The 13,940-nt window shown below is 40.8% G+C and overlaps 2 protein-coding genes across 2 annotated transcripts; one reads left to right on the forward strand and one right to left on the reverse strand.

Annotated features, from left to right (window-relative positions):
- Positions 1-3,857: 3,857 nt before the first annotated feature.
- Positions 3,858-7,678, forward strand: LOC135427547 (methylcytosine dioxygenase TET). Its single transcript, XM_064681081.1, has 4 exons — positions 3,858-4,015; positions 4,969-5,111; positions 5,184-6,123; positions 6,819-7,678. Exons 1-4 carry the CDS (start codon positions 3,862-3,864, stop codon positions 7,625-7,627), a joined length of 2,046 nt encoding a protein of 681 aa, XP_064537151.1. The 5' UTR covers positions 3,858-3,861; the 3' UTR covers positions 7,628-7,678.
- Positions 7,679-10,510: 2,832 nt separating this feature from the next.
- Positions 10,511-12,500, reverse strand: Or19a (Odorant receptor 19a). Its single transcript, XM_064681082.1, has 3 exons — positions 11,770-12,500; positions 11,344-11,704; positions 10,511-10,570 (listed from the first exon to the last, which is right to left on the reverse strand). The coding sequence occupies exons 1-3, from the start codon at positions 12,498-12,500 to the stop codon at positions 10,511-10,513; spliced, it is 1,152 nt and encodes a 383-aa protein (XP_064537152.1).
- Positions 12,501-13,940: the final 1,440 nt, after the last annotated feature.

Raw genomic sequence — 13,940 nt, forward strand, 5'->3', positions numbered from 1 at the left:
TATACATATATTTAAATATCATAAAGGAATAGCTTTGTGTTTTCTTATATACATTCTTTTTTATATGTGGTAATTTTATATTTTTATAAGTATACATTTTTTAAGGCAATTCTTTTTCATTTCCCCCATGAAACGGAAACTCTTCACGAGAAGTGCCCAACGCTCGCTGTCCACCCAAGAGAGTTTTTACTGTATTGTATTAAATATATTGGTTTGGGCAACTTAACAACGAGGACGCGGGCTCGAAACTTCGGCTATAATAAAAGTAATATTAATCATAATAATAAAATAAAAATATTCAAAATAATAAAAATATAATAATAATAATAATAATAATAATAGTAATAATAAACGAAAAATAATTAAAATTCATCCTGATCAGAGAATAATAGTTGTGTTATCCAAACACACTTGATGCCTAGTTAGTTGTCTCTCAGAGTGTAGCTCGTTGATTTACCCACTCCCGAAAAACTAGAAAAATTCACTCGGTCATTTACCGCTCGATACTCTCGCTTCGAATTGAAAGCCACTCGAGCAGCAACCACTTCAAGTCCAGATACTCTTGTCTGTGCGCCATGGTCGTTTAGTTGGCTGTCACTGCAGTTCCCAATGGTCTTCAATTTTGTGGGGAGCAAAAAGAAATACAAAGTAAGTACACATGTCCTCAATGGTCACTTTAACTGCAATCGCTTCAGTTACAAGTTATAAATGATCACGTGTCATTTGCGGCTTTCCAAAGGTTGTCATTTCCCAAGGAAAATCCGCTGTTATTACGTTAATTCTTTATGCCAACCAACTGCATTTCCTCTCATTTTCGTTAAGCTTTTATGAACCTACAAAAAAACACGCACCCAAAACGAACCTAATTAAAGTTAAAATGCTTGGCGCATATATTCGGCTGAGCTATGCAGATAGAGAATAATAAATATAAACTGGGGAACGCAATAAATTCCAATGCAAATATGAAGCACAAGCTCATAAACTAGAAACAGACGTTAATGGCAAAAGCATTGTAGCTGGAGCCCGGGGCAAAAGAAAAGGGGTGCGGCGAGCCGAGCAGTAAATACTTAGGAGCAGCAGTTGGCGGCAGGAACAGAGCCACGACACGGAAGCTGTTGCACAAGGGTACAAAGAATGACAACAACAAAGCCTGCAACAGACAGCAATAAGCAGAGTGGGCGGTGCTTGGGTGGCTGGGTGGTTGGGTGATAGTGGGTGGGGGTGGGGAGAAAGCACACTGCATGCAGCTGGCGGGCAACAAGAGCGCTGCGCGTTGACCAAAGCCAGCTAAGCCAAGCGACTTCATGTTCTTGTTGTTGTAAAGTAGAATTTACATTTTGCGGCAGCTAAGTGAAAAACGAGAAAACTCAAAGCGCCGCCTGCCAGCACAACTGCTAATTGGTTGCAATTGCCGTTGCACTTCATGTGGCAACAAAGCAATGACAGAGCCGCTGACAATGGCCAAGGCCGCTAATGATAATCAGTCGATTATGGTCATGATTATGCTCGATATGGCAGCGGTTGCAGCAGTTGCAGCGGCAGCAAAACGCAAAGAAAAACAACAGCTGAGTAAACGTTGCTGCTGGCCAGGTGCTTGCACCCATGTTGCAAGTTGCAAGTTGCATGCGGCTTGTATGCTGCCAGCCTATAAATTGCAATGCCACCGCGCTGCCAATTTCACTCTCACTTTGTTAGCTAGCACGCGCAGCCAAACGGCAAACGGATCGTCTTTCAACGCACACGCCGCGTATACGTAATGTTTAATTGATTACAACTCGCGCCGCAAACAATACAAAATTTAATAAACTAACATAAAGCAAGACAATGTTTATATTTTTGTTAAGTTCCGTTCTGTTTTAAATCAGCGTGAATATATGCAGAAATACTGCAACTTTTTTTTTTTTTATCAGATAAAATAAAAACCTATTAAATAAACAAAGCGACTGCGTAACCAAAAAAAATGTCGCTCATAAAGGTGAATACATTATAGCTGCAACAGCAGAAAAAATATGGAAAATTATAATTTTTAGCAATAATAAATGCGCTATGATTAACTTGTGCTCAAGTTCATAAATGCAGCTAGCTGTTTTTATGGCAATCTGCATAAATTTAATGCTGACAATTTGCAGCAGGCGGCTTTTAACTAATTAGCCCAATAAAATACAAAAATCAACAAAAAATTTAATAGATGTAAATTAACTGAAAATGCAAATAAAATAAATGCAGCTCTTGTGGCGCATGCTGAATAATATAACTTAATGCCGCGCAGCATATTGAATTGCATTTATTAATAATATTTTAACAAATTGGTTTTTTTTTTCGCCACAAACTAACAAATTCGGGTTCAATCTTAATGCGAAGCATAAATAACAATTCTCAGATTCTTTAAATGGGATGTATATGATGTAGAAGTCGGTTGATGCTAAGATTTCATTAATATTTATGTTCGTTTCACTAATAAGTTGTTGATTGGAGTTCCTCCTCGTTGAGCGAGTATTGGAATAACATATCGTATATATAACATACTAGAAGTCCGATGTTTAGATGTCGACAATATGATCAAAGCAGCAGCTCGAGATGCAGTCCACGACGGATGAGTTGTTCAACCGACCCGAGTCATTTAGGCCATTGACTAGACTTAACTGACTACTATGGCAGCTTTTAACTATATGCATTACTACAATAATAACAATAACACCTTATAAATATATATAAGGTTTTAATCTTAAAGCTGACAGACTACAGACTACAGACGGATATGACTATAAGAAACATATGTTTTTGTTAAAGTCATGTATGCTAGCCTTACACATTTCGTTAAAAAAATAATAATTAACAACCAAAAAGAGTATAAGAAACTTCAAAAGTTGGAATCTTTCATCTTTGAGCTGTGTACCTCGTTTACACAGCAATAGGCAGGCGTTATATCGACTAGGCTCTTGATGCTGATCAGGAATATGCATATACTTTATGGAGTCGCAGTTGTTTCCTTCAATTCTAATACCCTGTAAGCTCAGCTGAGCTGTGTGCTTGCTACGCATCCGACGTTAAGCTGCCGTAGCTTGGATTTCAATTAATAGCCCTGGCAGAGGCAGCTCATTCCTTTTGGCAATGAATTGCTTTGGCTAATTAAATTTCCGCATTTCGTTATTTGAATTGATTGCTGCAAGCCATTGTCTTTCAGCCTTGCAACGATTTCTGCATCCACTTCCATTTGCTGAGCCGAAGATTGGCCATAAAGCACATCTGCCGCGGGGCATGCAACACAAACTTGAAACTGTGTTGGCAGCCAATTACAATTATAACTGCGCTTTGTTGTAGCTAAAACATTTCGAACTGTGATCAGGTTCGTTGCACGTGGCACAGAGCGAAGTGCCTGTGTGCAGCAGCAGCATAATTAATTGTTTTTAATTATGTTGTACAGTGCAATTATGATTGCAACTGGCAACTTGCAACTTGCAACTTGCAACTGCTGCAGCAACAACTGTAAAAACAAAAATTTGTTAAATCGTGTGCGCTGTCGCAATTAAATTAATAATTGCATTTATAAATCAATTTTATTAAATTATTATGTAATTACAATGCAAATACTGTGGGCAACACAAACACAATAATATGCAACATGAAACAATTTTAAATTAAATGTTGTTCGTCTCGTTTTGCAGTACATTAAAAATAAATATTAAAACTGACATTTTGCATGATGCACAGTTGACTAAATAAATGATAAAGTTATGCAAATTTAAATACAATATTAAAGCCAACATACGACTCACTCGCGCTCTCTCTCTCTTTCTCTCCCTCTCTCTCTCTCTGTCTGTGTCTCTGTCTTTTTGGCACGCCCAGCTTGCAGTGGTGCTCATGTGCTGCATTGTCGCTGGCATTGCCGCAGAGCTGGAAACCAAGCCAACGGATGCCCAAGCAGCCGCCGAAGCTGTTCTTACCACAAAACTAACGCCCAGCGTCGAGGAGCCAAAGAGCAAAACCGAGAAACGTGATTCCTCGGACCAAACAGGTAACGATTCACCTAAAGTCCCTAAAAACGACAAGTTCTAGTACCTTATGCTTTAATGCTCGCACACATTTACTTAGATTTTAGAAATTTCGCTCAGATGAAACGATTTTAATATATTGTTCGATGAGCTTAAACTCTACTTTAAGCATATGCTCAAATATCATATTAGATAAACTTTGAAAAGAAACTCAAATTTATTTACATTGAATACATTTTTAAATTTAAAACTTTTCCCATTTAAATAACTATAAAGTTTATTTTAAGTTTTTAAATAAATATTTATAAGTTCTCATTATACCCTGAACTCATTAAAAATGGGTAAAAAGGTAACTGTAGGTCCTCCTAGTCCCCGCGCAGATCGAGTTTGTTTCCGATATTCGATAACTTGCCCCGTTTCCAAGTAATCGATACAAATCGAAATCGAAATCCTGTTATTTGGGCCATTTCGGTAAATAATATGAGCTAGAGTCAGCAAACTTGACATGTAGCTTCTAGAATAGTATATACTTATATATTGAGTATCTTTAATTTTATACCTATCGCCTGTTGGAAGAAGAGGGTTCAGGGATTTTTAAATATGTATATAGCCCAGTTCTTAATAACTCTATTCGGAGTGTTAAATTGATTTGATATTTTCGTTCTTGATTATTCTATTGATTTTTTATTGTCTTGTCTTGTCGCCAGAAATTCACTTCAGAACAGTGAAAGCATAAGAGATGACTTCTTCTTCTCCCCCTGCCGCTGATACAAATTTGAACACAACCAATATACCCCTTACAATTGGTGCAGGGTATATAAAAAGTCTTTAAAATAAGAATAATACATACATATTTACATTGTTGGTATCATAAATCGTAAAAAGTATTTAAGTAAAATGTAATATTTTAATTAAATTGAATTTATTAATAATATATAACTTAATTAAACCGCGTTTCACGTTTTTATACCTGCAGCTTCGGGTTATATAAGCAAACCAGCCAAAGAAACGCCCTTCCGACCCATTTACCCATCCGCAGCATATTACGAGGCCGCAGATAGTGGTGCCATCTTTGGGCCCACCACGGTGCGTTATACGGCAGCCGATGCACCACCACAGGTATGCAGCAACAGTAGAAACAGCAGCAGCAGCAGCAGCCGCAAGAGAATTTAATTAACTCCAATTTCGCAGAGCTACTACGATAAACCGGAAAGCGGCAGCATTCGATATGTGCCGCCAACCGCTGTGGAGCAGAAGCATGCCTCTGCACTGGTTGGCCTGCCCGGGCCACTGCAATTTTTACAGCAGCAACCACAGCAACTGCAGCAGCAACAGCAGCAGCAGCATCTGCCCCCGCATCGATTCAGATTCGCAGTGCCACCGCAAGTGGAGCTCTATCAGCGACCGGCAGCCAAGTCGCCGGCATCGAACTCCGTTTACAGCTACATGGAGTCGGAGCCGAGCCTTTATGAACGCGCCGGTCCGCAGCAATATCAATTAGCAGCAACAGCAGCTGCACCGCAGCAGCAGATGCCGCTGCCCGGGCAGCGTGTTCAATATATTATAGCCATACCGCTTTCGTATATGCGGCAGCTGCAGCAGCAACTGGGCGCCGGGCTGCTGCCTGCGCCGCCCAGCACCGCCGCCAGCAGCACCAGCAGCAGCACAACGACAGCAGTGCCAGCAACAGCAGCCGCCGCAGCTAGTCATCCCCTTATGCAGGTATTCGGTCCGCTGGCTCGCGATCATCAGGGCATGTACAGGCCGTACTATCAGTCGGACTTGGTCGGCGCGCCGTCAGCTGTGCCCACTCCAGTGGCCACCTATGGCCAGCACTATCTGCAGATTCCCGCCAATGTGTTGCTCGCTGCCGCACAGCAACTGCAGCAGCAACAGCAACACCAGCAACATCAGCAACATCAGCAACATCATCAACATGAGCAACATCAGCAACAGCATCAAACTGTCTATCCTAAGGCTGCTCCAACGCCCGCTTCTGTCTATCAGCCGATCATTTATCAGACGCAGCCAAAGCTGCAGCCGCAGCCGCAGCTACATCTGCAGCGCGTTTATCAGCAGACCCCAACGATCTATGCTGAGCAGCCATCGGGTCAGCAAACCACTTTATATGGTATGTAAATAATATCTTTAAATGTTAACTTCGAGAAGAAGTCATAGGAGAGCGGATTCGAGCCAGAAATTTTATATTATATTTTTCTTTTTGATCCCAACAATTGGATTTATCTAACCATATTTGTTAGATGCCAATTTAATTTAGCACGCTATTTCTATTTGAAAATATCTGAAAATCTGAAATATCTTCAGTAGAACGGGCAACTATAAATGAAAAATAAGAAGTTTTTATGAAAGCTAAAAGCTCAAAAATTCTTGTAAATAATGAGACAACATTTATGTATTTCAAGAATTTCACTCTAGTCAACTGTATCATAACTTAGACTGCTTTACAGTTTGTTGCCAGTTTTTTATTAGAGTAGATGTGTAGAAAGATGAATAAAAACACAAACAACGGCAATAGTTCATAAATTGCAAACTCCAGTCGAACCAATGTGGTTGTTATCACTGTCAAATTGACTGCAATACGACAAATTCGAGAACTGAGCACACATGTTGCTGATGTGCTTAACATGACCTCGCTGCGGGCTGTAAGCACAACTGTACCGGAAAGTGGATCTGGCAATTAGTGTGCATTTCATGCAGCCTGGCAACGCTGGCGCTAACTTTGCCATTGGCAATGAGGGGCCCGACAAGTGTTGGTGCTGATGACAGCGTTAAGATGATTGGATAACATTTACTTCTATTTTGCAGCATATCCGCTACACCAGCAGCAACAGCAACAGCAGCAGCAGCAGCAACATCAGGCGCGACTATTGCGGCTGGGACTCAAGCAGGCAGAGCAGCAGCATAAATATGCGACCGTGCCGACAGCAGGAGCTCCTTCCGCTTCGGCACCAGCAACAACAGCAGCAACATCAACATTGGTGTTGCCCACGGCAGCGACACACGAACAGCAGCAGCAGCAGCAGCAACAGCACCAGCAACATCAGGCATTGCCGCTCGTCCACTACAATCCAATTTATGTGCAGGCACCAGCCGAACAGCAACATCATCAGCAGCAACATCAATTTGCAATATTGCCACGTTTTAGCAATAATAACCCAAAGGCCGCTTACAATCTAGCACATGAATCAACGCCACCAATTCATGTTGTCAGACTGACAGCAGCGAACGCATTGGGACAACAGCAGCCACAGCCGATACACCATTACCATACCTACCAGCCGGCGTTGCAACACCAACACCAACAGCAACAGCAATTCTATCAGAGCCATCCTGGGCCGCTGTCCAGCTATGCTGAGGAGCAACAGCACTCACAGAGTCCAGCCGTAATACCATATTTCAGCCATCCGGGCGCCGTACACTATGGCACGCACTTGTATCATCCGGCATCAGCAGCAACAGCAGCAGCAGTGAGCACTAAACAGCAGCAACAGCAGCAGCAGCGACTGGCGTCTGCAACAACCGCAACAAGTGGAAGGCTGGCAGGTGACAAAAGCCCGGGCGGTCTGGGGGTCAAGCAGGCAACAGCCGCCGCGAATATTGTCAAATATCCCTAAGCGCTGATGCAGACGACATCAAAGGCGGCAACAGCAGCAGCAGCAACAGCAGCAGCAGCAACAGCAACAGCAGCAGCTATCAAGTGCACGGCAGCAACATTTTGCTTCCGGCCATTTTGGTTTAGTGTGTATGTGTGTATGACATGTATGTAATGTGCGCATGTATGTGTGTGTGTGTGTTTTTTTCCATATTTCTGTTTGAGCTTTGCAGCTGCTGTTGTTGCTGCTTTTTCTCTTTGTTGCCGCACAGCTAATTATTTTGCATTATATTTCAGCTGCATAGTTTTTAATGTTTTTTTTACGCTCTTTTTTATGCTATTTTGTTATTATTATTATTATTTTTTTTTATTGTGTGCTATGTTTTGGTGCTGTGCAGCGTATAATTCACCACGGTTAATTAACTTAATATTTGTTTCAACTTTATTATTACCATTCGTTTTGCCAATTGTCGCTGTGGTTTTTGTGTGTAAATATTTGAAATTTAAAATATATACTGTGCTAGAAACTCACATATTTATCTATGACATTTCTTGTTATATTGTTGTTTTATTTAATAAATTGCAAATTTATTCGGTTTTTTTCCACATGCAACATAAATTGCTTCGAATCCCAATCACATATGCCCATTAGATCACAGATATGAGCTGGAAAAGCTTGATACATGCCGTTATCTGTTTTCCACCCATATTCCGACAGTGTGGGTGAATTGTGAAAAATGCTTAGAAAACAATATATTTATTAATTTGCTAATTATGTCACGAAATGTGTAAGGCGACGAAAAAAACCTCTTTGTCAACATCATGTCATAGTCTTAGCCAGGATCAAACATTGCACTGGGTCGTCTTTTTGTTATCGGAATCTTCCCAATCGGACGAACATATCTTAAAGCTGTTTACTATGTTCCTTGCACATGTTCCAAATCTTATCAGCAGCAAAGTACTATATTATATATTGACTTTCTTCTGTTTTTCATGATATGTTAACCAAGCCCCCAACCTGTCGAGAATTAAGCCTTGGTATCAGAACACTTCGCAGTCGTATGTCCAAAAGGTTATTTTCCGTAGCCTTACTTTCTTGTTTGAGTTCAATTAGCTTAAGGATTTTCGTTCGATGATTGAAAATCGCTTTTAACATTTAAATAACAATGATAATGCATTGGGCAATGACAGATCGTAAATCGCGCATTCATTAACCGACTTATGCGGGCTTTGGCCAGTGTATCGCTCCGCCCCTGGTTAACTGAACTGGTTAAGCGTGTTGTCATTTAATTGAAAACATTTGTGAAAATCTGATTAAGCTGAATGCATAAGCTCTGATTTCGTCATAAGCGGGATGTCAACCGCAGCGACAGCGGCGGCGGCTTCAATTAAAACTCTCGCATTTAATGAACGTCTATTAAGAACTAAAGCAGGTGGCATGTGGCGTGTGGCATGTTGGTGTTTGTGACAAAGCTTTTGCGCTCTCTTTTTTTTTTTAATATCCTGTAAATTCATTTAATAATGAGCTGCCGGATTATGTAATAAGCGCCTCAAAAGTCCACGGCTGGCCCTTTTCGTCGCTTCAGTGTCAGTCGGCAGGCTCATAAAAGTCACAGACCCGCAAATCCGTTGACATGCGCGCAAAACACAAAAAAAAAATGAGTAAAAAGGATAAAGGATAGTTATCTTTGGCTTTCCGAAATTAAAATACCCTTGCAGACATGAGCATTAATTGTGTCGCGTTGCCAAGCTGATAACAATTGAAATCTGTCAAAGGGTTTTTAACTTCTCCGAACAATCATTTTATTTATATTAAAGCCTGATTCCACTATGCCCAAAAATTGGTACATTTGCAAACTTCACATTTTGCGGTTCCATTGGCAAGTGTCCGTTGTCGGTAACATGTGAGTGGCAAAAGTACCGCTTCTTTAAATAAACAGCTAATCGATTTCATTCGATTTACCTAAGAGATGCAAAGTTTTCCGCCTCGAAGGAAGGCTCCATTTAATGGACTCTTCGCAAGGTTTGGCCATCTTAAAATGTTTAAAACTGAGGGATTACGAAATTTTATAAATCATCGCAAAAAATGTGTGTATTCGCCCCGAATAATTCTTTACAAAAGTACATGCTGTCCGCGCTGACATTTCGTGATATAATCATAATACCCGCTGCAAGGGTATTTTAGCGAAGCGGCGGTAGAGAGGCGATGGCTACGCTAGCGGCAACTGCATAAGATAAACAACTTCCGCTGGACGCCATTGGGTGACACTTGCATAAAATGCGCATTTCCGGTTGCAGCTGAAAATTAAAATGGCGGCACGCACGCACTCGCCATATCCACGGATACGGAACGCAGCCAGGCGGCGGCCATATTGGTAACTATTCGCTCGGACGGATTCGCCATATTTTTATACCCTGCAACCATTCACAATGGGCTGGGAGGGTATAACTAGATTTCTGTTGATATATGTAACATCCAAAAGAATGGCAATTTTTGAAAACAAATGTATTCCTGATCGGGCCTACAAGCTGGGTCGATATTTGCATGTCTGTCTGTCTGTCGTTAATTCATTCCGGTTTTGCTCAAAATCGAAAGCTATCGATTTCGCGTATAGATTGTTTACACACACTGTCTTAATGATTATAAAAACTGAATACATCGCGATTTATATCAATCGTACGATAAATTTAGATAATGTGCAGAGGAACTTACAAGCAGGGTATCGCCAAGTCGGCCACTCTTTTTGTGCACTGCGTGCTCGCATTTTGAATAAAGAAACGCCTCACTGTGCGCATATGTGCGCGTGTGTGTGTGTGTGTGTGTGTGTGTGTGTGTATTTCGTGGATTTTAACAAGCCTATTTAATTTGATTGTTGGCATTTTGCAGGCTTTATGCGATTGCCCTTTAACTCTTCGAGTTGACTTCATTTAGCAGGGTGAACATAGTGTAAGCGCCTTTGATAACCTGCAAAGAGAGACACATTCAAGGACATTTAGCACGCGTTTATCCCAAACAGAAGACACGCATTTTAATTAAATCAGTTCATTATTTACAATAGGAAATCACAACAAATGAAGCACACCCTGCTAAGTATCCACGAAAAAACTTAATAATTGTCAAAGTAAGACAGACTTTAAATAAGAGAGAGGAATATAATATTAAATTTTCTTTTTTTTTTATATAGAAATTTGTATTTGTTTTAAAGTTCTTTACAACGTTTACTAAAGCAGTAAAAATCAGTTATCAAAGTCGAAGCCGATCATTTTCTATAGATTTGAAAAGAGTACGAGTTACTAACTTGTGAAATCTGCTTGAAAATAATATTCTAAGCTGGTTTTAAAATCCATTAAGGAAATTGTCAATTGAATTAAGAAAGAAACTTAAATAATATTATTAATTTTGAGACATTGACTATTTAGTAAGCCAATTGAAGGCGAAATATATCTCATCAGAGTCATATTTCTGCAACATATCCGAAATGTGTAACGCACAGAAGCAGGCATATACAACCCTTTAAAGTCTTATATATATATATATATATATATATATATATATACGTTTGTTATGCAACTCTGTCCGTCTCCCAGTATTAAAGCCATCTTTATAAAACTAGGCATAGCTCCTTCCTTCTGTGGCAGGAAGCATATACGTCGGAATGGGCCTGATCGTACGTCTATATCTTATAGCAGCTACCTTAGGAATGATCGGCTGAGATTAAAGTTCTTGCGTGTACATACCTGCACCAGGGTTCTCATGCGCACAGGCAATGTCTTGACTGCCACAATGCCAATGGGCCGCTGGGAGCGCATTAGCATTAGCAAGAGGTTGCGACGGAACTGGACAGACTGATAGATCCAATTGCTGGCGTAGATCGCATGGGACATCTGCTCGCCCTCGTGGCTGACCTGCTCGGAGGCATAGCAAACGATGAGCGTTTCGATAATGATGGCCAGCAGCATAAAGAACAGATGCAACATCTTTAACGGGCTCATCTTCACGTAGAATGCGAAAAAGGATAGCGAGCACACCGAGGTAGCCGTACAGACGAACTGAATGAAGCAGGCAAAGGAGACGGAGCTCTCCATGGTCTTCAGCAATCTGTTAGAAACAGAGCAGATAACACACACGCACACACAAGTTGTCTGCTGTATAAAAGTACATACTGCAATATTGTCTTGTGATCCTCGATGCACGCAATCATCTGGGCGTGGGTCTGGGCCTCGGTCATCCATCTGTCATGGCCCAGCTTGGCGATGCGCAGGGCCAGCGCCTTGCAGTGTCCAGCGACCATGATGAGATAGGCCACCGGATAGGTATCATTGTTGAGAGCTATAAACGCCAATAAGAATAATGCAATATTCTGCAGGCATATTGTTGCCAGATAGACAAATCGGGAATGCTGCCAGTCCCACGGTATCCAGGCGGGGAAGGGCAATTGCTGGTCGGGTGCAAAGGCTACAAAGCAAGCAGCGCTTGATAAGGCCATTAAAAACAATCGCAATACCCATAGAAATATATTCCGTGACTGTCTGATCTTATACTGTATAATTCTACGCTCCTCGTCCGACTGCAGGCGTTCATCCAGCTGCCGCAATATACCATGCAGCTCCATCAAATGTCCACGCACCCGCAGCACATTGGCCAGCTTCAGTTGCTCCACAATGACAACGGCGGCCACATAGAAAGACTCACAGAACTCGGTCAGTGTCCGGCTCTTCAGGCAGCTGACATACAACGACAATGGTATGCAGATATTAGCGATCACATTGAACGCAATGCTATATGCCGTATAATGCCGTGCCCAAAACGAATCTCCCGTCGGCGGATGCAGGCCAAATAGGCGCCAAGCAATCCATTGATATGTAAAGGCGCGCGTCGAGTCCACGGTCAACATCTTGTCTGCGAGCACTTTTGGCTGTTCGGCGCTTGGCAGCTCCTTTTTATAGCGATCCAGAAGGACGACTGGTGATTTATGCAAATTGCCATCAAATTAGCCGGCGACATTCCATCGCCCATCTCTCACACCCCCCCCCCCCCCCCACCCTCCCCGTCGGCGACTAGTTAATGCAATCCATTAACGGCCACACATAAACTACAGCGACATCTATTTTAGCAACTGGCTGCGAGTGTTCAAGGATTTTCTTTGACTAACAAATTGCCCGTAAATGAGCCTCTGTACCCTACTAAATTATTTAGACTTGGAGTCAATTATAATGGAATACAAATTTTACCACCTTTTCTAATTCCACATTCAAGTGTCCGAAATGTTCAATTCAACATTTTTAAGCCCTCACAGAGGAGGATACTTTAGTTTTGCCACGAATTATGTTACATTTTCTAACCTATATACTATACATATATATTCTTAATCAGTATTCAATCAGACTTTTATTTTATATGGCTCCTATAGGAACAATCGGTTGGAAATAAAGCTGGCCTTTGAAAGAAAATGCTAAGTAACATCTCTCCAATATATATTTGTAATTATATCTTAATCTGCAATCAGCTTTACTATGCATTTTTATTTGAGATAATCTTAAGTTTCGAGCCAAAGCCTCAGTTGATGGATGTGGAAACCCAGATTTATGAAGCGGAACATTGCTTCGAACCATGATCCAAACCAAAGATAATTATTTCTTGGCCACGTTATACAGGATTTTAACCAAGATTAAAACCGTTATGTCCCTTTTACCTTTGCATACAAGAAATAATGTAAAAAAGACTACAGCTTAGACAAGATCCTATTGCTTGGCATTAAAAACCCTTTAATTCTCCGAATTTACAGCTTTTTTTTATTATTATATATTTGTTTTGAGAATTTCTGTTATGCTTCTCAGCAAATCTAGCCACTTTTAGCTTAGTTTAGATATGTACAGGTAATAATTGGTTAGTCTAGTCTAGGTTCTAGTTGGATTGGGGAATCTGCATGCTGACGCTTAAGACATCGATCGAGAAACTAGATCTGTTGGGTAGGTCTGCTATTTAAGCCTGCTTCTTCTTCGCCCGCTTAGCAGGTTCCTTGCCAGGACGATAGGATGACTGTGAAGCTTCGATAGGTAGGCCTCTGCTTGCACTCAAATCATTTCCTTTTATAAACCAACGAAAAACTTATAAATACGCATGCAAAGTATTATTTCCCTTTAAAGCATTTAAGATTTAAATTTGGGCAGCAAAATAAAATAAAGAACGGATTAGGATCAGGATCAAAAGCAAAAAAAAAACCAAAACAACTTTATCGTATTTGATGCATTTTGTAAATATACAAAAATAAATTCTATTAAAAGCAATTAAAAAGGTTCAACTCGGTGATAAACAAATAATAATAGATTTGTGA

Source organism: Drosophila montana, unplaced genomic scaffold (assembly GCF_035044405.1).
Source record: "Drosophila montana isolate Dmon_TW-CO22-7 unplaced genomic scaffold, ASM3504440v1 contig_2178_1, whole genome shotgun sequence".
In the NCBI taxonomy this organism is placed as follows: Eukaryota; Metazoa; Arthropoda; class Insecta; order Diptera; family Drosophilidae; genus Drosophila; species Drosophila montana.

Coding starts and splice junctions, on each gene's coding strand:
- LOC135427547 (XM_064681081.1), top strand. CDS start 3,862: ATGTGCTGCATTGTCGCTGGCATTGCCGCAGAGCTGGAAACCAAGCCA. Junction 4,016..4,968: donor TGATTCCTCGGACCAAACAG/GTAACGATTCAC, acceptor TTATACCTGCAG/CTTCGGGTTATATAAGCAAA. Junction 6,124..6,818: donor TCAGCAAACCACTTTATATG/GTATGTAAATAA, acceptor TCTATTTTGCAG/CATATCCGCTACACCAGCAG.
- Or19a (XM_064681082.1), bottom strand. CDS start 12,500: ATGTTGACCGTGGACTCGACGCGCGCCTTTACATATCAATGGATTGCT. Junction 11,705..11,769: donor GATCACAAGACAATATTGCA/GTATGTACTTTT, acceptor TGTTTCTAACAG/ATTGCTGAAGACCATGGAGA. Junction 10,571..11,343: donor GCATGAGAACCCTGGTGCAG/GTATGTACACGC, acceptor CTCTCTTTGCAG/GTTATCAAAGGCGCTTACAC.